Here is a 25957-nt window from a genome sequence, read left to right on the forward strand (position 1 = left end):
TAAAATTAATCTTGCATGCATGTAGTCAGCCCAGTCACAATTTGAACTCGGAATGTACGATGTCTCCCGACCCCAGACTCCAGACCAGACAGATTTATGTTATGTTGTAGGAAACTGTTGATCTTATGAATTTAGTCAGGATGCCTTAGAAAGCCTCCTGAAGTAACTGTTAAGGCATCTAATTACATTTCTTTATGTTTGTTAAAGAATGTTTCTCCTCTGTATGTCAGTATATATAAGCTGTTTTTCACAATTTGTCAGGAACCAAATCCGACGAAGGCTTATTATTAGCTGAAAGCTTAGTGTTTATTCATCTCTAGGTTAGCCAATAAATGGTATCATCCTGATTCAAAACTTCTTGCTTAAAGTGGGATGAGATTCAAATTTAATCTATGGTCTAAATATGTAAACAAGATGTACAGTAAGTGGCTTTGAGTCCACTGGAAGGATTAATAAGCTAATTGATAAGATTGCTGTTGCCAAACTGAAAGTAGCAGATTGTGTTCAGCTAAAGGTCCATACACACGTAGCAGAAATGGTTTTATTGGCAACAAAGACAAAAGATGAGTCTTTCTAACGACATCCACACAGGGATATTGCAGACGACTAGCTGCATACAGACGTGGTTCAATTACTTATTGTTGGTGGTTTATTAGAACAATATTTCTGCCTTTGTCTGGGGAATTGAAAGTTAAATTTAATCTAAATTATCTATCTATATCTTCATTAATTTTCTAGCACTGTAGTCTTTACAAATAACACTAAAGTAATCAATAGTCTTTTAAAATTGTTCAGTACCATAGTTCCACATAAGAGGAGTATGGCTTGGTTCCAACTTGGAGTGGATGCAAAATTGCAGGTAAAAGCAGATTGTTTTAGGATGTGCAGCACTTTACCGCATGCCTATGCAGGCTGTTTTGTATCCACTCAGCCTGCATCCATTTCACCCTTTGCCATCCACTGCCACATAAATGCCAACATGTTCCTCAGTTCCGCTGCTGACTCCTTTACTCAGTCCCGAAGCTGGTAAACAGACAGCAGGCCAGCAGGAGCATGCGGCTCTCCATAGGTTTACAAAAGATCAATTCTTCTTAGCAACAGGGAGGATTTTCATTGGTCCACTATGAACCAATGAGAATCCTCCCTGTTTTTAGGGTAAATTTATCTATTGCAAACCAGTGGGGATACCCATGCTCCTGCCAACCTCCACTTTGTGCGGCTTTGTGACTGAGCGGAGGAGTCAGCAGAGGTGAAACTACAACATATTAGTGTTTGCATGATGGTGGCAAGGGAAGCAGACATAGTGGACACGGCGACCAGCCTAGTGAGAAATGTGACATGTTGTTACTGCAACAAATGCAGCGGTACAGAAAGAGTACCAAACGGGTATGTTTTCTGCATAACTGGGACACGAGCCTACCTGATAGGCATTTATAGCTCCCAAACAAGGTGTAGCATCAAAATGATCAAATGGCAAAATCCTGTGGCAACGTTTTGGGTGTAACACCTTTCTCAAGCTGCTGCATAAGCATCAAGAGGAGGTACATAATGCAGTCTGTAATTGTTACTTCTTTTACACATATATTGCTGAATATTCACAGGGTGTAAAGTCATTACATTGGCTTATAAACAGTGACATACATTAGAATGTAGTAGATCATTTAGGATACTCACTTTTACATTAATTATCCTGTTTTCAGCCTCAGAAAAACTTCCTATATCTATAAATAGCTGTATATTGGTATGTAACCTTGTCCTCCCACAAGTTTATCTTCTCCCAGTGCACTCTGAGAGACCAGGGCTCACATGCAATTAGTTTTAGCTCCTGAGTTTTCTCCTAGGAGATACTTTTTCATCTTGTATTTAAAATAACTTTTCAGCATCTTGGAAAAGTACCATGCTTTTTATTTACAAGTTGTGAAAATATCACCTAGAAGAAAACTGAGATGAAAACGGGAATTGCAAACGGGCCCCGATGTTCTTTTTGCTGGCGTTGGATAGTGTAAACAAATATTCTGCAGTGATGCACCTGCTACTAGTAAAGATGTTATCACTTGGGATAAATGTCAGAATGTTAATCATGATGAGGAAATGTTATAACGGGCAAACTCTGATTTAATCATTTATAAATTAATAATGTAAAAAATAAGCAGTTTTATGAATTCTCTTATAATTACCTTACAGATTTAAAGAGTTACTTTATTGAACTTTACTGAATATAGCTCAATTGATATTTTACTGAATAGTAAAATATTAATTACTTTATATTCAGTAAAGTTTCTCTTTAAATTTGTCAATTGAAAGGCAATTCTGTCTTTACCACATTTGCTCTAAAATTTCACCATATAAATATATATACATGTATCTATCCCAACCTGACCATCACTGTTCAAGGCCAAGTAATTTGGTACCTAATTACATTTTTTTTGTAAGAGCTTATCACCTAAACACATGCTTTTTTGAGGTATTAAAGAAGTTTACCAAACAAGTACCATAATCCATGGTGTAGGAAGTAATGCTTAGCTGCAAACAATGACCTGTCAACATTCAATGATAGCATTGTTCCCATTATAAAGCCAATTATGGTGCTGTTAATTTGCTATTGCACTCTTAGTGACATCTATCAACCAAAGGGTTCAAGAATAGATGAACAGCTTAGACCAGTGATGACTAACCTTGGCACTCCAGCTGTGACAAAACTACAAATCCCATCATGCCTCTTCCTCCCCGAGTTATGCTTAGAGCTGTCAGAGTATTGCAATGCCTTATGGGACTTGTAGTTCCACCACAGCTGGAGTGCCAAGGTTAGCCATCACTGGCTTAGACAGTTCTTCTTATTAACATACATTAACATACAGCCTCTTCCATAACTCCAATTGTTAATATTAGGTGCCAGTCAGATCTGTGTTTACTAGCCATTCTACAAGGAATATATCCTGTATTCTACCTCTACAATTCAACAAATGAGAAAATGTAGGGTAAAATTTAGGGTACATATCTCATCTACAGATCAAATTACATCCATTAATGATCATGTTAAAATTAGCTCTTTATGATCTTGTTTTGTATGTGATCAAATTTCTTATTCTGTCCTTAATAAACCAAATGTGGGGAGTTTTGAATCAGGATGATACCATTTATTGGCTAACTTAGAAATGGATAAACAGTGAGCTTTCGGTTTATAAAAAGCCTTCGTCGGACTGGTTCCTGACAAACACTGAAAAACACAGCTTATATACACTGACATACAGAGGAGAAACATTCTTTAGCAAACATAATTGTAATTAGATGCAAGCTTAGAATTAATGGTGCATGTAACCAGCCCAGTTACAATTTGAACTCGGAATTTACGATGTCTCCCCATCACAAAACAATTCCTGGACAACCTGGCCTCTTGGCTCCCACACATCCTCTCCTCTGACCTCCCCACAATCATACTTGGGGACTTCAACATACCCATGGACAGTCCTTACTCCCCTGAAGCCTCTCAACTGCTCTCCCTCACTACTTCCCTTGGCCTCTCCCAACACACCAATTCCCCCACCCACCGCGCTGGCCACACTCTCGACCTGATTCTCTCAAAATCAGCCACCCTCCCAAACCTGGACATCACACCCTTCCCCCTCTCCGACCATCACCTTCTCACTTTCTCCATCTCCCCATCATCCTCCCCCAACCCTCCTCCACCCTCAGGTCGTTGGCAGAGAGATTTGCATAACCTAGACCCAACTGCACTAGCCAACCCCCTCCACTCCCTCTCATCCACCCTCCCTAACGTTACCTGCCCAAACCAAGCTGTGGCCAAATACAACCAGGCCCTTTCAGCAGCCCTAGACATTGCTGCACCCCCCACATTCCGCCCCAGCCGTCCCATCAACCCCCAGCCCTGGCACAATGCACACACTCGCAACCTCCAAAAACAGACACGCACCTACGAACGCAAATGGAGGAAATCCCGCAGCAACTCCGACTTCTTGGCGTACAAGGCCAACCTGCAGCTGTTCTATACCGCATTAACTGATGCTAAACAAAAATACTTTGCTGCCTTGATCGGATCCCAAGCCTCCAACCCTCGGCGCCTCTTCGCCACCTTCAACTCCCTCCTTAACCCCACCACTCCTCCCCCCACCTCCGCCCTCTCAGCCACTGATCTGTCCACCCACTTTACCGACAAAATAGCCAGCATCCGACGGGAAATCTCATGCCTCCACTCCACCACCTCTTCCTCCCCCACCAATACCTATTCCCCACCCCACCCTCCACTCACTGCCTTTACTCCTATCACAGAGGACCAAGTCAGCCGTCTCCTAGCCACTTCTCCTGCCACCTCCAGCCCCCTAGACCCTGTGCCATCCAAATCCCTCCGTCCTCACTTCCCTGTTCTGGCTCCTGTCCTCACCACTCTGTTTAACCTCTCCCTCTCTACGGGTACCTTCCCCTCTGACTTCAAACAGGCCACTGTACTTCCCCTACTTAAAAAACCCTCACTAGACCCCTCACTTCCATCCAGCTACCGTCCTATCTCCTTACTCCCTTTTGCATCTAAACTCCTAGAGCGTTTAGTCCACCAACGCATGACCCATTACCTTGACTCCAACTCCCTATTTGATCCCCTACAATCAGGATTTCGGCCAGGTCACTCCACCGAGACTGTCCTCACCAAGGTCGTCAATGACCTCACGCTTGCCAAGGCCGAAGGAAAATACACTATCCTTCTCCTCCTAGACCTCTCATCTGCATTCGACACTGTTGATCATTCCCTGCTACTCCAGTCACTGCAATCTGTGGGTATCCAAGACCGTGCCCTAGCATGGTTTTCCTCCTACCTCTCAAATCGCTCCTTCAAGACCTCCTTCAATGGCTCCTCCTCAACCTTCTTCCCACTTTCAGTTGGGGTCCCCCAAGGCTCTGTTCTTGGTCCCCTGCTGTTTTCCATTTACACCGCCTCCATAGGAAAACTCATCTCCTCTCTGGGTTTCAACTATCACCTATATGCAGATGACACCCAGATTTACCTCCATTCCACTGACCTCTCCACCACCACCATGGAGAAGGTATCCTCTGGTCTCTCAGCTATTTCATCGTGGATGTCTGCCAGGTTCCTAAAATTAAACCTGGATAAGACTGAGCTCCTAATCTTCCCGCCCCGTGCTGCTTCACCCCCCACTGACCTCTATGTCACTGTCAATGGCACAATCATTCATCCAACCACACAAGCCCGCTGCCTGGGTGTCACCCTAGACTCGGCCCTCTCCTTCACCTCCCACATCCAAACCGTAGCTAGAGCCTGCTATTTCCACTTACGCAACATCTCCAAGATCCGGCCTTTCCTGACCCCAGACACTACCAAACTCCTTGTCCATGCCCTCATCATCTCCCGCCTGGACTACTGCAACTCCCTCTTGTCAGGCCTTCCTCAAAACCGCATCGCCCCCCTAAAATCCATCATGAACGCAGCAGCCAGACTCATCTACTCCTCCCACCGCTCTGTCTCCACAACTCCCCTACGCAAATCCCTTCATTGGCTTCCAATTCACTTCAGAATCAACTTTAAGATCCTATGTTTGGCATACAAATCCTTACACAAGTCCTGCCCAACCTACATCTCTGACCTGGTCAGCAGATATACACCTGGCCGCCCACTTCGCTCCTCCAACGACCTCCTCTTAACCACCCCACGCATCTCGCACTCCCATGCCAGACTGCAGGACTTCACTAGAGCTGCCCCTATCCTGTGGAACTCTCTCCCGCTGCCCATCAGGCTTGCTCCCACCTTCAACACCTTCAAAAAAGCACTCAAAACTCACTTCTTCAAGGAGGCCTACATCCACTCGACACTACCCTAATCCTTTCTGCCAATAACTTCTTGATGCACCCCCTCCTTTTGTGTCACCAGCCCCTCCCTCTAGATTGTAAGCCTTTGGCAGGGCCCTCTTCCCTTGTGTATCATACTTGACTGTGTGCACTTTACCCAGAATTTGGAACTGGTAATTTTTTACCACTACCATTCCAGTTTATGATCTGGCATTGTACTATTATCTGCATTGTGTTGTGTATCTTATTGCTATTACCTGTATTGTTGTATCTATGGTCCGTTACCTGTATTGTTCTGTCAACCCTGTTATCATTGTCTGTAAGCCTATTTATTGTACAGCGCTGCGTAATATGTTGGCGCTATATAAATCTAATAAATAATAATAATAATAATCACCAGAATCTGCTTCATGTCATGTTGAGGGAACTGTTGATCTTATCAATTTAGCCAGGATGCTTGGGAAAGTCTCCTCAGTAACAGTTGAGGCATCTACCGTATATACTCGAATACAAGTCGACCTCGTATATAAGTCGACCCTAATATTTGACCCTCTTAAGTTGGCATTTTTTAATGTTTTAAGTATAAGTCTACATAGCAAAGTTGGGGTCAAGTCCAAACCTTCTGTTAGTATAGTAAAAGATAAATAAGGTTAACAATGGGGCATTAATGAGGCAGGATACCTGAAGCAACCCTGCATGATCTCCATGCATCTTCCCCACACTGTGCTGCTGTTATTGTGTACATACATAACAGTACAGTGTTTGAAACATGCTTGCAGATCATAAGGGGTTAATGGCTTCAAGTATCTTGCCTCAGTTAGAAAAACAATGATAAGCACCAGCACACTTTATGGGAGCTGCCTGAGAAGATAAGACCAATCCTGCACTTCAAAGAAACAGTGAAGACAACAGTTTCCAGCCTGAGTTCTCAGGGCTGTATAAACAGCTCTTTCAACTTTACCTGTCTGGCCCATTCACTGTACATTCAGCTGCTGGCAGGGAGGGTGAAGTCAGTTCCAGGGGCTGTCAATGAATTCCCTAGTGTGGATGCAGCTAAAACTCACAGTCAATGCTGATAGCCATCATAAACAAATCACAGGCTTCAGCTCCCACCCAGCTTGTCCCCTTGCTCTGATCCCCTCCTCTACTTCCTGATACGTCACAATGCAGGGCAACCAAGTCTGTGTAGTGAAGGGAAGCTTCACGCACTACGAGGACAGTGATCTGTGGCCAGAACTGAGGATTTATGATCGTCTTCTACCCCCACGGCCAGCGGAGGTTAGAGCAGTAAGGAGGAACAAACTTACAGCTGGGGATTTTGAGCAGCTCCTACCCCCGCCGGCTGTTGGAACATCACATGCAGTCAGAGCGGGGGTCAGTCCATTCTGCAGCTTGCAGGGGGGGAGCTGCATTATGGTGATCAGGCATCTGACGAGCAGGAGGGGGCAAAATCTGGCTGGCTGGCAGCATTACAGTGGCAAAATGCAACAGATGCAGAGCAGAGGGAACACTTGATACTTTGCTACAAGTCAGAAATTTACGTCTGATGCGAGTATAAGTCGCCCCCCCCCACTTCACAAAAGTAGATCAGACCTAAATTTCTCGACTTGTAGTCGAGTATATACGGTAATTACATTTATGTTTGCTAAAGAATGTTTCTCCTCTGTATGTCAGTGTATATAAGCTTTTTCAGCGTTTGTCAGGACAGGAACCAGTCCGACGAAGGCTTTTTATAAGCCGAAAGCTCACTGTATCCATCTCTAAGTTAGCCAATAAGTGGTATCATCCTGATTCAAAACTCCTTGCTTTTACTCATGGTTAACACGGTACAACACTCTACTGCTTCTACTAAACCAAATGTGGAAAGGCTTATACACATGATGTATGTGTGTTGCTCTTTACTGCACACACAGTTTCCAATACAGATATGCCCTACCCTGCCTTTTTTTGGTTTTGCCTGGCAGCATTTTGGAGTATTTTATTGTTCACTAAAAATAGTTTTGCTAATAGACCTCTGTGTCTTGAAGTAGGAGGAAGTCCACTGCTACCTTCTTTTAAAACTAATTTTAGCGTATTTTATCCTGATTAGTGCCTCTGTTTCCTAATTATCTACTGCACTGAAAGTAAGGCCCCGTTCACACTTGCGGTTTTGCTAAAACCGCACCGGATGTCCGGACCGCACCGGAGCCGGATCGGACCTGACCCGTACGGTTCCAGTCCGGATCCGGTCCGGATCCGGTCTGGTTGCATACGGTTTCCGTGCGGTATGAACACGGTTGCGGTCCGGATCCGGATTCTTAAAGAGATAACAACCTGCATAAATACCTGGGGTTCTGGGAGGTCAGCAGAAGCTCTGGGGTCATTGTTGGAGACAGCTGGACGTGTGGAGACCATCCTTGGATACAGAGACAGCAGTTGGGACCATGGATCCAGTCATTTTTTACGCTTATTACCTGGGAATTCTCTCCTTCTTGTTGTTTATCTACTACTATGTGGGGAGAAGGCGTGCTCCTCGCAGGAGATGGTGGGTGCACCCTCTACTAGCCAGGAGGCAGAGGAAGGGAGAGTTCCAGGCCCTCTACCGGGACCTCAGACGACACCCACAGAAGTTCTACAGCTACACTCGGATGTCTATTCCCCTGTAAGTATCTAGGCCTAAATACACCAACCCCCACCATCCCTAAACACCCCACCCTCACCCCCACAACACCTCATCCCTGTATACCTAGCTAAACACACCACCCTGACCCCCACACCCCTGTATACCTAGCTATACACTACACCCCCACCCTCCACAACACTCCCAAACCTCTGTAAACACACCTCCCCCATCCTCCACCCAACACCTTGTCCCACAACATAATTTACAGCTTCTTCCTTTCCATCTCCTGACAGGTTTGATACCCTTTTGGAGATGGTGAAGGATGACCTTAAGAAGAAGGATACCACGTTCAGGAGAGCAGTCACACCACAAGAACAACTACTCATCACACTGAGGTATGTAAAAACACATTTTTTTATTGCAAAAACAACCACTTTCCAACATGGAAACATTCTTCCAACATGGAAGACAAAAAATAACATATCTATGGTATAGCCCGGTCAGTTTTAAGGAACACCAACCACCAACTTTGTGCTGGAAGAGTTGCAGGGCATAGCTGCCCAAGTGTCTTTCGGGGACACCAGTCCCTAATATTAAAGTGCTTCAAAAACCTAACCACTGGCACAGGACCCTCTGAGCCATGGATGAAGGACACAGGTCAGTGAAAAGGCTAGGCCTCTCACCGACCAGTGTAGGTGTCCTTCATCCATGGCTCCAAGGGTCTTGTGCAAGTGATTAGGAACAAGAACAAAGTGAGGAGCAAGAGGAACCAATGGCAGAGGAGCAGGACTACAGGTAGTGTCTTTCGGGGACACCAGGCCCTAAATTTTTAGTGCTTCTAAAACCTAACCACTGGCACAGGACCCTCTGAGCCATGGATGAAGGACACAGGTCAGTGAAAAGGCTAGGCCTCTCACCGACCAGTCAAGGTGTCCTTCACCCATGGCTCCAAGGGTCTTGTGCAAGTGGTTAGGAACAAGAACAAAGTGAGGAGCAAGAGGAACCGATGGCAGAGGTGCATGACTACAGGTGCAGTGCAACAGGCACAAGGTTGTGACCCAGGTAGTGTCTTTCGGGGACACCAGGCCCTAAAATTGAAGTGCTTTAAAAACCTAACCACTGGCACATGACCCTCTGAGCCATGGATGAGGGACACAGGTCAGTGAAAAGGCTAGGCCTCTCACCGACCAGTCAAGGTGTCCTTCATCCATGGTTCAAAGGGTCTTGTGCAAGTGGTTAGGAACAAGAACAAAGTGAGGAGCAAGAGGAACCGATGGCAGAGGTGCATGACTACAGGTGCAGTGCAACAGGCACAAGGTTGTGACCCAGGTAGTGTCTTTCGGGGACACCAGGCCCTAAAATTGAAGTGCTTTAAAAACCTAACCACTGGCACATGACCCTCTGAGCCATGGATGAAGGACACAGGTCAGTGAAAAGGCTAGGCCTCTCACCGACCAGTGTAGGTGTCCTTCATCCATGGTTTCAAGGGTCTTGTGCAAGTGATTAGGAACAAGAACAAAGTGAGGAGCAAGAGGAACCGATGGCAGAGGAGCAGGACTACAGGTAGTGTCTTTCGGGGACACCAGGCCCTAAATTTTTAGTGCTTCTAAAACCTAACCACTGGCACAGGACCCTCTGAGCCATGGATGAAGGACACAGGTCAGTGAAAAGGCTAGGCCTCTCACCGACCAGTCAAGGTGTCCTTCATCCATGGTTCAAAGGGTCTTGTGCAAGTGGTTAGGAACAAGAACAAAGTGAGGAGCAAGAGGAACCGATGGCAGAGGTGCATGACTACAGGTGCAGTGCAACAGGCACAAGGTTGTGACCCAGGTAGTGTCTTTCGGGGACACCAGGCCCTAAAATTGAAGTGCTTTAAAAACCTAACCACTGGCACATGACCCTCTGAGCCATGGATGAAGGACACAGGTCAGTGAAAAGGCTAGGCCTCTCACCGACCAGTGTAGGTGTCCTTCATCCATGGTTTCAAGGGTCTTGTGCAAGTGATTAGGAACAAGAACAAAGTGAGGAGCAAGAGGAACCGATGGCAGAGGAGCAGGACTACAGGTAGTGTCTTTCGGGGACACCAGGCCCTAAATTTTTAGTGCTTCTAAAACCTAACCACTGGCACAGGACCCTCTGAGCCATGGATGAAGGACACAGGTCAGTGAAAAGGCTAGGCCTCTCACCGACCAGTCAAGGTGTCCTTCATCCATGGTTCAAAGGGTCTTGTGCAAGTGGTTAGGAACAAGAACAAAGTGAGGAGCAAGAGGAACCGATGGCAGAGGTGCATGACTACAGGTGCAGTGCAACAGGCACAAGGTTGTGACCCAGGTAGTGTCTTTCGGGGAAACCAGGCCCTAAAATTGAAGTGCTTTAAAAACCTAACCACTGGCACATGACCCTCTGAGCCATGGATGAAGGACACAGGTCAGTGAAAAGGCGAGGCCTCTCACCGACCAGTGTAGGTGTCCTTCATCCATGGTTCAAAGGGTCTTGTGCAAGTGGTTAGGAACAAGAACAAAGTGAGGAGCAAGAGGAACCGATGGCAGAGGTGCATGACTACAGGTGCAGTGCAACAGGCACAAGGTTGTGACCCAGGTAGTGTCTTTCGGGGACACCAGGCCCTAAAATTGAAGTGCTTTAAAAACCTAACCACTGGCACATGACCCTCTGAGCCATGGATGAAGGACACAGGTCAGTGAAAAGGCTAGGCCTCTCACTGACCAGTGTAGGTGTCCTTCATCCATGGTTTCAAGGGTCTTGTGCAAGTGATTAGGAACAAGAACAAAGTGAGGAGCAAGAGGAACCGATGGCAGAGGAGCAGGACTACAGGTAGTGTCTTTCGGGGACACCAGGCCCTAAATTTTTAGTGCTTCTAAAACCTAACCACTGGCACAGGACCCTCTGAGCCATGGATGAAGGACACAGGTCAGTGAAAAGGCTAGGCCTCTCACCGACCAGTCAAGGTGTCCTTCACCCATGGCTCCAAGGGTCTTGTGCAAGTGATTAGGAACAACAAAGTAAGGAACAAGAGGAATCAAAGGCACAGGTGCAGGACTACAGGTGCAGTGCAACAGGCACAAGGTTGTGACCCAGGTAGTGTCTTTCGGGGACACCAGGCCCTAAAATTGAAGTGCTTTAAAAACCTAACCACTGGCACATGACCCTCTGAGCCATGGATGAAGGACACAGGTCAGTGAAAAGGCTAGGCCTCTCACCGACCAGTGAAGGTGTCCTTCACCCATGGCTCCAAGGGTCTTGTGCAAGTGATTAGGAACAACAAAGTAAGGAACAAGAGGAATCAAAGGCACAGGTGCAGGACTACAGGTGCAGTGCAACAGGCACAAGGTTGTGACCCAGGTAGTGTCTTTCGGGGACACCAGGCCCTAAAATTGAAGTGCTTTAAAAACCTAACCACTGGCACATGACCCTCTGAGCCATGGATGAAGGACACAGGTCAGTGAAAAGGCTAGGCCTCTCACCGACCAGTGAAGGTGTCCTTCACCCATGGCTCCAAGGGTCTTGTGCAAGTGATTAGGAACAACAAAGTAAGGAACAAGAGGAATCAAAGGCACAGGTGCAGGACTACAGGTGCAGTGCAACAGGCACAAGGTTGTGACCCAGGTAGTGTCTTTCGGGGACACCAGGCCCTAAAGTTCAAGTCCAGCAAAAACAAAAGTTCCCTGACATGGTCATCTGAACACCTCTGAACCTTGGTTGAAGGAGATGGGGCAGGGAAAAGGTTGGGCTAAAAAGCCCTGGGATGGTATCCTTCCTCCGAGGATCGGAGGTATTCAGAGGAGCATGTCCAGGAACAATTTGACTTTTTTTTTCAAATTGTATCGGCACCACTACTAGAAAAGGTGGGAGTTGCTGCCTGGAAATCTGGACTCTCTTGGGTGCTGGTCGTGGATGAGCTGGACCCTGACAGCGGTGGCCCATATTGACTGCCTCTGTAGCCGGTGTACATCTGTGATGATTGCCAGGTGGGCACCGCTGTTGGTTGTGGGGGTCTAAAAATTGGTGGTTGCAATAATGGCGTGTCCATGTGTTGTTTGATCACCTCCAGCAAAGTGGAATGGCACGCCATCATGTTTTGGGAAGGCACCTTTTCCAAATATGGTATTAGAGACATCACAGTGTGAAAACACGGGTGTGCCTGCAATTTCAGTAGTTCCTTGCTTTGTTGATGCATTTGCTGCATCATGTTCTGCAGCTGGCCCACCGACTGATGATGCTGCGCACGCAGTTGGTCGATTTCTCCTCTGTGCATCTCATGCATCATTTTAAGCTCGTCCCTGTAGTGCCCATGTACAGCGTCGAGCTCACATTGCAGTGAAGTGATGTGGGACTTGTACTGCTCCATGATATGGCCCCTGTCCTCATCTTGCAACTGCCGGGTTATGAGAGTTTGGTGGCTCTGAAGAATCCCGAGAAGTCCGGAGACAGCCCCGGACATCTCGGACTCTGTCTCTCTCCTTGTTGGGGGGAGGGTACCTCGACGCCTCACTGGTGGGGTGGTCCTCACTGGTGGTGTGGCAGCATCTTCCCGTCCTCTGGCCTGTGTCGGGGTTGCCCTGCGCGCTGGTTGTGCTGCAGTCTCTCGGTGCTCCTCACTTTGTTCTTGTTCCCCTGGATCTTCCATAGCGGTCGATTGTGGAGGTGCAGCTTCTTCCACACTCGGTCCTGCAACCTCAACATCCAAGCTCTCTTCTACCAAGTCATCATCAAAGGAGAGAGCTGGGATAGCTAAGGACTCCCTCCTCCTACTCCTCTCCTCGGGGCAATAGGTTACATCGGCGACGTCATCATCCACCAAGCTCTCCTCACTGCTGAACCGTGCCTCCTGGGTCGGTTCCTCTTGCTCCAAATTGTCTTCACTCCTGTAGATAAAAACAATATTTATTGGTGTGCCAAACAGCATGTGGCGTCAATTCACAGAGCTAGCAAACACTAGCAAACACTTTATCAACCGTTTCTACCAAACATTTGATAAAGCTTGTGAGAAAAGTTCGCTAGCCATGGGAATTGAGGCCAGTTTATAGCAATACATGGCCGAAGTCATGGTAGTTGTCTGCTAAAATGAGCTCTCAGTTCCTGCCCACAGTAGTGGTACTTACAGTCTAGGTTCCAGGCTTGCATTGATGAAAGACAATTGCTTGGCAAATTGGTAGTCTTTTTGTCGCTTTCCCCCGCCACTGCCACTTCGTTCGGCAAGTTTTTTCTTCCGTAGCCATTTCACGTATGCATCACGTATATTGCGCCACCTTGTCTTGAACCTTTCTCCTGTAACGACATGAAAAATTGATTTCGATTATTTCTCTTGTAGGTACATCGCAACTGGACAAACATATACATCGCTACATGTCACATTTCGTATTGGGAAGAGCACGGTGGCAGGCATCGTCGTGAGGACTTCGAGGATCCTTTGGACGCGACTGAGGGCCAGATACATGCCTGTGCCGGACACCACGAAATGGGAGGAGATCGCCCAGGGCTTTTGGACCGAGTGCAAGTTTCCTAATTGTGTTGGCGCACTGGATGGGAAACACATCCGGATTCAGAAACCCGTGGGTAGTGGCAGCCATTATTTCAAATTACTTCAGCATTGTTCTAATGGCAGTGGCAGATGCGGACTACAAGTTTGTGTACGTGGACGTGGGGTCGTACGGTAGCTCCAATGACTCTTGAATTTTCCAGCGTACGACCCTTTGCCGGCTGATGGAGGAAGGCAGACTGCGTCTCCCCCGTGACAGACCCTGGCCTGGGACAAGGGCACCGGCCTACCCCTATGTGTTTGTGGGGGACGAGGCCTTCGCCCTGTCCGACCATGTAATGCGTCCGTACCCAGACAGGGGACTTGATGCCAGCCAGCTACACTTCAATGCTCGGTTGAGCCGTGCAAGGAGAATGGTGGAGTGCACATTTGGGATCCTGGTGTCAAAGTGGAGGGTGTTCCACACGCCCATGCTGCTGAAACCGGGCAACGCAGTTGTCGTGGTGAAGGCAGCATGCATCCTCCACAACTTTGTGCGGCAGGAGGAAAGAGAGACTCCGGAACCCCCGAATGTGCTTCCACTAATGCCCCTGCGGAGGTATGCAACCAGGCCAAGGGTAGTGTCACTGCGGAACAGGGACCAACTGAGACTTTATTTTACCACACCACCAGGACGAGGGTGAATGTTTGGTTTTTAATATGTTTTGTTGAAATGTGTTTATTTTGGAGTTTCAAGTTTTTAAGTGATTTTAAATGTCTTAATTTTTTACAATAAATTGATGTTTAATAATTGGTCATTGTGTATGTTTTATGTGCACAGGTGGGGTACATCGCAGGTGGGTGGGAGACATCACAGGTGGGTGGGAGACATCACAGGTGGGTGGGATACATCACAGGTGGGTGGGATACATCACAGGTGGGGTACAGGTGGGTGGGATACATCACAGGTGGGTGGGATACATCACAGGTGGGTGGGATACATCACAGGTGGGTGGGATACATCACAGGTGGGGTACAGGTGGGTGGGATACATCACAGGTGGGTGGGATACATCACAGGTGTGGTACAGGTGGGTGGGATACATCACAGGTGGGTGGGATACATCACAGGTGGGGTACAGGTGGGTGGGATACATCACAGGTGGGTGGGATACATCACAGGTGGGTGGGATACATCACAGGTGGGGTACAGGTGGGTGGGATACATCACAGGTGGGTGGGATACATCACAGGTGGGTGGGATACATCACAGGTGGGGTACAGGTGGGTGGGATACATCACAGGTGGGTGGGATACATCACAGGTGGGTGGGATACATCACAGGTGGGGTACAGGTGGGTGGGATACATCAAAGGTGGGTGGGATACATCACAGGTGGGGTACAGGTGGGTGGGATACATCACAGGTGGGTGGGATACATCACAGGTGGGGTACAGGTGGGTGGGATACATCACAGGTGGGTGGGATACATCACAGGTGGGGTAAAGGTGGGTGGGATACATCACAGGTGGGTGGGATACATCACAGGTGGGGTACAGGTGGGTGGGATACATCACAGGTGGGTGGGATACATCACAGGTGGGTGGGATACATCACAGGTGGGGTACAGGTGGGTGGGATACATCACAGGTGGGTGGGATACATCACAGGTGGGGTACAGGTGGGTGGGATACATCACAGGTGGGTGGGATACATCACAGGTGGGGTACAGGTGGGTGGGGAACAGGTGGGTGGGCCACGGGTGGGTGGGCAACACGTGGGTGACACAAATCCATAGCAAAAGTGGAATACATCACAAGCTAACCACAAGCCCCCCCAAAAACTTCTAGTCAACATACCTTCTGTGCCTTGCTGTCTCTTGCTCAAGTGCTCAAAGTCCTCCACATACAGCTGGGCAATTTTTTTCCACAGGCCTCTGCATTTTTTGATGTTGCTGTGGTCCGCATCCCCCTTGTCCCACAGGGCTGGTACCTGCTGCACCTGTAGGATGAGGTCTTCTGATGTGTAGGGCCTCACCCCCTCGTTATCAGACATATCGTCAGACATGTTGCTGCCAAAGAGCTCCAGCATGAAGTCACTGCTGCTCCACTCTGTGAACGCTGGTGACATGTAGTCCCCATCCAAAATGGCCACCATACCATAGAGTCAGCATAGGAAGTGTGGTATAACATCCGGTTTTTATAGCCAGTGTGTTGTGCGCTCTCCGGTTCTCATTGGTTTCCATTGGCCGGATGCAACATTCCGGCTCCGGTCCGGATACGTCAGCCGGACCAGCCGGACCAAAAAATAGCGCATGTTGGAACGGACGCCGGAGTCCGGATCCGGTCCGGCTCCGGTCCGGACGAAACGGACGCATGTGAACGGTCGCATAGACTTTCATTGCTATGCCGTGCGTCCGTTTTGTCCGGTCCGCATGCGGTCCGGCTCCGGCACGGCTCCGGCACGGCGATTCCGGATAGCAACCGCTAATGTGAACCGGGCCTAATTTATGTATTTATTTATTTTTGCAGCTAAATGAAGCAGAGTTTATGTCACATTTACTTTGCTGCCGTTTGAAATTCAAGAACAGTGGAAGTGTAGCAATATGGAGGCTGCTATATTTATTTCCTTCTAAACAGTGCAGATTGTTTGGCTGTGATGGCGATTCTCTGCCATCTTGAACAAGCATGCAGATCAGATGTTTGACTTAAAGAGGAATTCCATTGGAAATAAAATAATAAAAAGTGCTTAATTTTTACAATAATTAGGTATAAATGATTTAGTCAGTGTTTTCCCATTGTAAAATCTTTCCTCTCCCTGATGTACATTCTGACCTTTATCACACGGTGACATTTTTACTGCTGGCAGGTGATGTCAGTGGAAGGAGATTATGCTTGCTTTTTTGGGCAATTGGAAACAGCTGTAAACAGCTGTTATTTCCCACAATGCAACAAGGCTCCCACAGTGTGATGTCAGAACCATGGTCCTGAGATCACTCTGTGGGAGGGGTTTCACCACAATATCAGCCATACAGAGCCCTCTGATGATAGGTTTGTGAAAAGGAAAATATTTCTCATGGGAAATAAGTTATTATTTACTGATTGGGATGAAGTTCATTTCTTGGTTACAGTTTCTCTTTAAGTTTGACTGCATACTTGTTTCAGGTGTGTAATTAAGATGAAAGATCAGCAGAACGTCAGGCAACTTGTATTGTTAAAAAGGAAATAAATATGGCAGCCATATTCCTCTGACTTTAGTTGTCCTTTAGTTATCCTTTATTATTTATTTATTGTATTTATAAAGTGCCAACAGAAATTAAGCCATTAACCAAAAAATAAGATTTTGAGGTTCCAGGAAAGTTCTATCTACATTTAGTATTAAACATATACAGTAATTAATTATGTCTCAAGTTAATTTTCAGTCCAGGTTTGCTGTAACTGGCTCAGCTTATCTGTTTCGGACTGAAATATTATGTTTTGATTCTTTTATTTTCCATGATATTGTGAAAGGCTTTGTTTGACATGCTTCGCTACAGTTTGTGAATGGTGTTTATAAAAAACAGTTATAAACAAAAGTTATGTGAATTATGCGAGTGAAGCTCATAGCTTTGTGTCCCCCCCCCCCCCCCAATCTGATTCTAAATCCTGCTATGATTTTCACTTTATACAGTGCTGGCTCTACCTACACAATCTTCATAACTGATGTTTGAGGCACCCTTGCCGTCAGTCAATGTTTGTGATAATCCCATTACATGGCTTACCTTTTTTCCCATCCCCCCCCGCCCCCTCCCTTCTTTAATATTTCTTCTTTTTTTAAACTTGGTCATGTCCCTCATTACATCATCACTGTATTGTCATCATGAATCAAGCCCATATGGTCACCGGGCTGAGGTAGCTGAATGACAGAACAGTGACTGTCCAGCTGATCAAATTTGGTCTGTCCACAATGAAGCAACAACCTTATTATCGTGGGTGTGCCCCCCCCCCCCGACAAACACATATAGCCGTTGGTCATTGCTTCATTGTTATACGCAAACCGCGGCAAGGTAATGATAACGAAGGGGAATTGGCACATGTACATGCCTTTTGTTTTGTTGTTGCAGCTGCACTGAAGCCAGAAAAATTAGGCAGGCATGTACACACACCAGAAAGATTATTATAGTGGCCTTAAAAATTCAGGAGTCCGCCTGGAGTCCTGGACTCTGTTGGTGGTGGCAGAGAAGGCAGTCAAGCGGCCTGTGGGCAGAGGTGCTGTGTGGGGAGCGACTTAGTCTTGGGGCAGGCAGCCAGTCACACAGCATGCAGGCAGAGATGCTGTGTGTGGGGACTGACTTAGTCTTCGGGCGCGCAGTAGCCCTCTGGGATCCATGCCTCATTCATTTTGATAAAGGTGAGGTACTGAACACTTTTGTGACTTAGGCGACTTCTCTTCTCAGTGACAATGCCTCCAGCTGCGCTGAAGGTCCTTTCTGACAGGACGCTTGAGGAGGGGCAAGACAGAAGTTGGATGGCAAATTGGGACAGCTCTGGCCACAGGTCAAGCCTGCGCACCCAGTAGTCCAAGGGTTCATTGCTGCTCACAGTGTCTACATCCACACTTAAGGCCAGGTAGTCAGCTACCTGCTGGTCCAGGCGTTTGTGGAGGGTGAATCCGGAAGCGCTAAGTCGACGCGTTGGACTAAAGAATGTCCACATGTCCGACATCACGATGAGATCGCTGGAGCACCCTGTCCTTGCCTGCGTGGACATGGTAGGATTACTGGCAGTGGTACCTTTATTGCGTTGTGCTGAGACATCACCCTTAAACGCATAGTTGCCAGCTTGTTCTGCATGTGCTGCATCCTTTCTGCCTTCTGCTGAGTTGGTAACGTGTCCGCCACTTTGTGCCTATACTGAGGGTCTAGTAGCGTTGCCACCCAGTACAGCTCATTACCCTTGAGTTTTTTTATATGGGGTCCCTCAACAGGCTGGACAGCATGAAAGACGCCATCTGCACAAAGTTGGATCCAGACGTACTATCCATCTCCTCTTGCCCTTTCTCAGTGACGTCAGGTAAGTCCTCCTCCTCCCCCCAGCCACGAACAATACCATGGAAACGTCGAGCAGCACAAGCCCCCTGCAACGCCTGCTGCGGTTGTTCTTCTGCCACCTCCTCCTCCTCCAAAGAAACACCTTCCTCATCATCCGAGTCTGTCTCCTCTTCCCCACATGACTCTTCCTCCTCCTCCTCCCTCTGTGCTGCCGCAGGTGTTGAGGAAACATCTGGTTCTGTTGAAAATTGCTCCCACAAATGTTCCTTCCGTAACTGTTCCTCTTCACGCTCCTCCACAGCTTGATCCACCACTCTACGCACGGCACACTCAGGAAGTAAGCGTATGGGATCAAGGCGCTGATGGTGCCTTCACTGCGACTCACCAGGTTGGTCACCTCCTCAAACAGCCGCATAAGCCTGCATGCATTTCGCATGAGTGTCCAGTTGTTGGGCCAGAACATCCCCATCTCCCCAGATTGTGTCCTTTTACTGTAATTGTACAGGCACTGGGTGATGGCTTTCTCCTGTTCTAGCAGGCGAGAGAACATGACCAGGGTCAAATTCCAGCGAGTCGGGCTATCACATATCAAGCGTCTCACCGGCAAGTTGTTACTCCACTGAATATCCGCAAAGCGTGCTATGGCCGTGTAAGACCGCCTGAAATTTACACAAAACTTCCTGGCCTGCTTCAGGACGTCTTCTAAGCCTGGGTACTTTGACAGAAATCTTTGAATGACTAGATTCAGCACATGTGCCATGCAGGGTACATGTGTCAGCTTTCCCAAATTCTAAGCCACGTACTCCCTACTTGCCATCAGTCACCAGGTTGACCCAATGAGCTGTGTAAGTAATGTAGCGGCCCTGACCGTGCTTGGCAGACTAGGCATCCGTGGTCAGGTGGACCCTTGACCCAACATTGTGTGCCAGAGATGACACAACTTGCCTCTCCACTTCACGGTACAGTTTGGGTATCGCCTTTTTAGAGAAATAATTGCGGCCTGGTATCTTCCTCTGCGGTGCCACTAATTTACGGAAGGCATCAGAGTCCACCAGCTGGTATGGTAACAGCTGGCGAGCTAACAGTTCCGCCAAGCCATCTGTCAGACACTGGGCAAGGGGGTGACTGGCAGAAATTGGCTTCTTCCGCTCAAAGATTTCCTTCACGGACACCTGGCTGATGTGGGCAGAGGAGCAGGAACCGCTCCTCTGCTTAGCACCTTCATCTGGTTGTAACAATAATGGCTGTGCATCAGTGATTTCCCCACCAAATAACTCCTGCGTGCTGTCAAATGTAGCGGATGTGGTACTTGGAGTAGCACTCATGGCTGCGGATGATGAGGTCTTCTGTGTTAAATAGTCAACCACGTCCAGACAATCTTGGGAGTTGATGGGATGTGCCTTTTTCTGAGCACTGTACTTTGGTCCAGGACCGAACGAAATCGCATCAGCACGACCTCACACAGACCTCTGGGTGGCCTTCCTCTGGGTCTGCCTCTACCTCTGTCTCTACCTGTTTTGTCAGTTTTGTCCATATCGGGGGGGATGAAGTAAAAGGTATGCACTGACTTGACTAATACAATGTGCAGTAACACAGGTGCAGTTAACATGTATGCAAGGAGTGGTATATCACACTGCGTGCACTCACGTAGGTATGTTGGTGCACTGAACACAACAGGTAGGTATATGCAGTGATGAGGTGGTGCACTGAACACAACAGGTAGGTATATGAGGTATATGCAGTGATTGGTATTACAATGTGCACCTGTCACACACAGACAGGTAGCGGACAGGCACAGTGACACTGTGTGCGCTTAACTCACGTAGGTAGATGGGTGCACTGTGAACAACAGGTAGGTAGGTATATGCAGTAATGGGTAATGTGCACCTGTCACACAAACAGTCACTGAATGTGCTGGGCCTGGCAGTGGCACACACAGTATGAATTATCAAGGCTGTCTATGCAACACAAGTGTCAGTGGGACACACAGAAAAAAAAAGATCACAAGAACAAGATTAACTCTCGAAAGAGCTGTTGTGGGGTGCTATTTTAGCAATAAGAATCAGCAAGGAGCAAGCTAAGAAGCCTACAAGAGCCTAACTAATCTTTCCCTATGAGAGAGTCTGCAGCAGCTTTACCTTCTCTATTTACTGCAGGCACATGAGTGAGTAAAATGGCCGGCGATGCCTGCCTTTCATAAGGGGTGAGTGGCTCCAGGAGGGAGTGTAGCCTGATAGGCTACAATGTGCCTGCTGACTGTGATGTAGAGGGTCAAAGTTGACCCTAATTGTGCACTATGGGGGCAAATTGAACTCCCAGTAAAGTTTGCGGTTCTCCGCGATCGCAAACCCCCAGAAGTTCGCCTGGAACCGTTCGCCAGCGAACCGTTCAGGCCATCTCTAGTGAGGACCAGCGGCTGCACATTGTGGCTGCTCACAAGTTAGGAAAGGGCTACAAGGCTATTTCTAAACGTTTTCCGGTTCCAATGGCTACAGTGCAAAGGATTATTTTAAAAAATAAGATGTTCTGCACTGTGGAAAATCTCAGAGAACTTAGTTGGAAGTCATAAGTGACACCTGTGCTGGCCAGGAGGATAGTACGAGAGGTGATAAAGAATTCAAGGAACAACACCAATGCCATCCTGGTGAATCTGGGCTCTGCTGGTGGCAATGTCTCAAGGCAGACAATCTAACGGACACTTCTGGGTTCCACTAATGCAGAACAAGGAGGACACCAAGCAGGACTGGGGATTACCCGGTGGCCATTTTATTTAGGCCATGGTTTTCCGAAAATTCTTGTTCCAAAGTGTCCTTTCATGGGTTCGTTTCCTACTAAACTTTAAAACTGATTATCTCAAAAACTATATGGTCTTTTCACATTTTTTTCTTCACCATGCTTCTACTGATCACTCTTACATATACTAACATATATTTGGTTTGGTGACCATAGCATGTATGGAGGCTTTGCTATTAACTGCAGAAATTGTCGCCATTAAAATATGCTTGGGAAACATGAAACTTTGGAACTCATAATTTGCCTCTTCCGATCAACCCTAGTTCTAACATCTTGGCTAGCCCTATGTTGTTCAAGAATTTGTGCTAAAGTACCTCTTTTGTGGAATCAAATGAGACTGGCTTGCTTTTGCTACCCATCCTCATCAAATGCTCATCAATGAGCTGCCCATGACCCCATTGTCAAATGACTAGTAGTACTTCCTTGGACCACTTTTAGGTACTGACCATTGCATATGAGGAACACTCTACCTGGACATGCTCTGACCTAGCCAATTAGCAATCATAATTCAGCACTTGTCAGCATCACTTAGATCCTTGTGACTGGCCATTTTTCTTACCGACACATCATCTTCAAGAATTGAATGTTAAATAATAATGCAAATGTAATCCCTTGATGGTTGCTGTCATGACCAGACAATCGTTGCTATCCAATTTGCCTGTCAGTGTTGTTAATGCTGTGCTTGATTAGTTTAATAGAAATTGATGACAGTTAAAGTGATAAGTGAAAATATGCAATTCTGCCTAGTGTGTTCCTACCCTTAGCATTGCCAACAAATCAAACATGTCTTTTTTTTTTCCTCAGCTGTTTTTTAACTTCTTTTTCTGATCATATTTTGTTTTTATAGGGTAATCAGCTATGAATGTTGCCCTGGATATGAAAAGGTACCAGGAGAGAAGGGATGTCCTGCAGGTAAATTATTTGTTTCTCTTTTCACCATCTTAAAGAGACACTGAAGCAAAAAAAAATATGATATAATGAATTGGTTGTGTACTATGAATAATTACTAGAAGATTAGCAGCAAAGAAAATATTCTCATACTTTTATTTTCAGGTATATAGTGTTTTTTCTAACATTGCATTATTCTATAATATGTGCAGATTACACAACACTCAGCATTCAAAATGATTCTTTCAGAGCAGTCTGTGAAGTAATGACCTCTCCTCTAGCAGAGGAAAAGTAAACAGTCCAGGAACAGTTGAGATAATAAAAGTCAGATAACAGCCCTCTCCACGACTAACTTAGTCAGAGAGCTTAATGGCTTGTTTGCATAGAGATAACAACTGGAGTTTCTCAACTCTTCCTGTACTGGAAACAATTAGACTGATGTATATGATCTTAATGTTTTATTTCTTAGCTGTACTACACATACAAATCATAATATTATAATTTTTTTTTCGCTTCAGTGTCTCTTTAAAGGAAAACTATCTAAAAAAATAATGTCAACTTTAAAATACATACATACAAGAGTAAAAAGCATTATAAATTACTTTTTTCCTATGTCACTGTCACTTACAGAAGGCAGCGAAATCTAACAGCTCTGTCAGGTTTTAGATTAGTTCATCTTGTCATGGGGGATTCTTAGGTATCTCTTTATTTCCTTCCCCAGAACAAATGTGGCCACTATTTCTTTCCTTCATTCAATTGTTATTTGCTACCACCATTTCTCACTTTCAGTAAACAATGATGCCAACATAACCCCACCACCACCATGCCTTAGGATAGTAACTGTGGCTACATAACCCCTCTTTACCTCCCCCCACAACAGTGGGCAGTATAACTACTTCTTTCCACCTCCTACTAAATACAAGTGAGGCCAGCATACCCAAGCCCCATAACAGGTGTGGGCAGTGTAACACCCCCAACTCCCTTCCCACAAAGAAAACATCTAATCGCATTCCCCAATTGCGGAGTTGCCATTATAACAATCTCTCCCTCCATAGCAAGTGTGTTCAGTACAGTTATCCTTTGCACCACCATAGCAAGTTTGCCAGTATAATACCTCCCTACCCCTAGTGTCACCCCCTGAAACACCCCTATCTGAAATAGCAGCATGCAGTTCTCCAGCTGGTTTTGCTTGATATTTTTGAGATAGGGATTCACTTCTCAATTCTCAATACCAAAAAGGTAATTTTTTGGTACTCTGCTTACTAAATAGTATTACAATTTTACCTATTTTCAGCAGTATAAAAAGTAAAATAATTGTAAAAAAAAAAAAAGACCTGCAAAGATTTTGTATACATCGAACTTAATGGACTGATTACTCCAAGGTTACTTAAAATGAGGCAGTTGATGATAACATTGGATTGTCTTTCTAACCTACCATTAATCAATTATGGGCTTAACACAAAAACATTGCAGTAAGGTTATGTGCTCTGTGCACAAATTAGCTTTGGATGCTGCAGATTACTGCATAGACAAATAAAAAAAAAAAATCAGTGTGAGGTTTATCACACTTGCGAGTCGATGCATTGTGATTAAACACCACTCACTAGTTTTCCATGGTGTAAAATATGTTCATATTTGTGGAATGCAGAAATAAAATCAGCATTCCTGACACCACTCCACAGAACTCCACACCCATCAACAGTGGGGAATCTAGATATAAATAAACTAAAGGCAGCAAAATCCTTAAAAGAGTTAAAATAAATGTTGATTGCACCAGAGAGGTTTTTTTTAATTGACCCCCAAGTTACATCCTTCCAACAAAATTGTTATGATAGTTACTTTGCGATTTTGGAATACAGTCCGGCAGAAAAGGATTAAAAAATAACATGTTTCACTTTATATACTACTGTGGGAAATCCAATGTAATCTACTAAGACCAGCAGCTCTGGGTGAGTGAAAATATTGAGATATTGGAACACATTGGCCCATATGCAATTCACTTTTTCTCCTTAGTTTTCTCCTAGGTGATATTTGCACAACTTGTTGTAAAATGTCTTTTAAGCCACCAGCAAGCAAGAAAATACTCAAAATAATAATAGTAACTTTTTACCAACTCTTGGGTACTTTTTCAGCTGTAAAATGCTGAAGAGTTAGTATAAAGAGAAAACAAAAATGATCTCCTATAACTCTTTTCTTATACCCCAGGACTTTTTCAAATATTTTAATCTTTGTGAAAGTGTAATACCTATGGCAAAACAAAAAGGGTTATTATTGTACCTCACTACTGTCTACATTTGATTAATTTAAAATTTCATTGTAGAATTACAGTATCTTACCAAATTGACTACACCTAACTTTTTGTTGGAACACTCTTGTGAGATACTGTTTATAAACTTCCAAAATCTACAACTTGAACATTAAATGCAAATTAAGATGTCTATGATACCCACCAACAAACAAGAAAATACTCATGGTAATTTTGACAGTACTGTACTTTTTACCAACTTTATAGTACTTTTTCAATTGCAGTTTGCTGAAAATGTATTCTAAACAGAAGATGAAAAATTATCTCCTAGGCGGAAAAAAAAAGGAATTGTATAGGTGCCATACAGAGCTGATAATTGCCAGCATAGCACCAATAAAGAATTAATACAGATTAGAAGAAAAGCCCCTGGTGGGTCCCTCTGGTCCAAGGGAGATAGCCTCAGGCATCTCCTATTGCTATGCCACAGTCAATATGTGGATTGTAAGTGTTACTAATTCAACATTAATGCTTTTGGTAAATATGAAATTAGCACTGTATATATTTACCTACATGAATAGACATTGCCCAAAATGTTTAGGTTAGTTACTGAAATGCTTAGATAAAAATGTCATTGCTGATACACTGGTTAGTAGGCCTTCTTAAGGTGAATACATTGAATGTGTCATTATTAGAGGGTAAATTAAACTAGACCTGGCCATACAACTGAGGGTAGCAAGCTACTGTGAGTTGAGTTGTTTTCAGTTTCTATGAAAATGTTACTTAATGAAATGCAAATTATTCAGCTTGTAGCAACTAAAATGTTTTGGAAAATAAATGTCTCTGTTGAGCCATTGAATGTCAAACAAAGTTTCTACTTCAAATACTGAGTGATCCAAGACATACAAAACCACTCTCTTTTGCTATTGTGAGCCTTAACTGGTATTCTGCAGTAAGAACCTGTAAACATAAGGAGCATTTCCATTGCAGCATGTTCAGTTCTGTTGCATGTAGAAAACCACATCACATTTGTGGGGAATTTGATTTATACACAGAAGCCTACAGCAGTGGTCTGTGTAACCTGCCTGCAATAATGTGACTATACAGTCAGATA

At 45.6% G+C, this 25957-nt stretch overlaps 1 protein-coding gene across 1 annotated transcript in view; it reads left to right on the forward strand.

Moving 5' to 3' along the window:
- Positions 1 to 25957, forward strand: part of TGFBI (transforming growth factor beta induced) — a 198124-nt gene that overhangs the window by 56303 nt on the left and 115864 nt on the right. The window contains exon 3 of the mRNA XM_068277429.1: positions 22561 to 22625. Coding sequence (XP_068133530.1) covers positions 22561 to 22625 — 65 coding nt within the window. The remainder of the gene's footprint in view (positions 1 to 22560; positions 22626 to 25957) is intronic.

Source organism: Hyperolius riggenbachi, chromosome 3 (genome assembly GCF_040937935.1).
Source record: "Hyperolius riggenbachi isolate aHypRig1 chromosome 3, aHypRig1.pri, whole genome shotgun sequence".
NCBI classification, from domain to species: Eukaryota; Metazoa; Chordata; class Amphibia; order Anura; family Hyperoliidae; genus Hyperolius; species Hyperolius riggenbachi.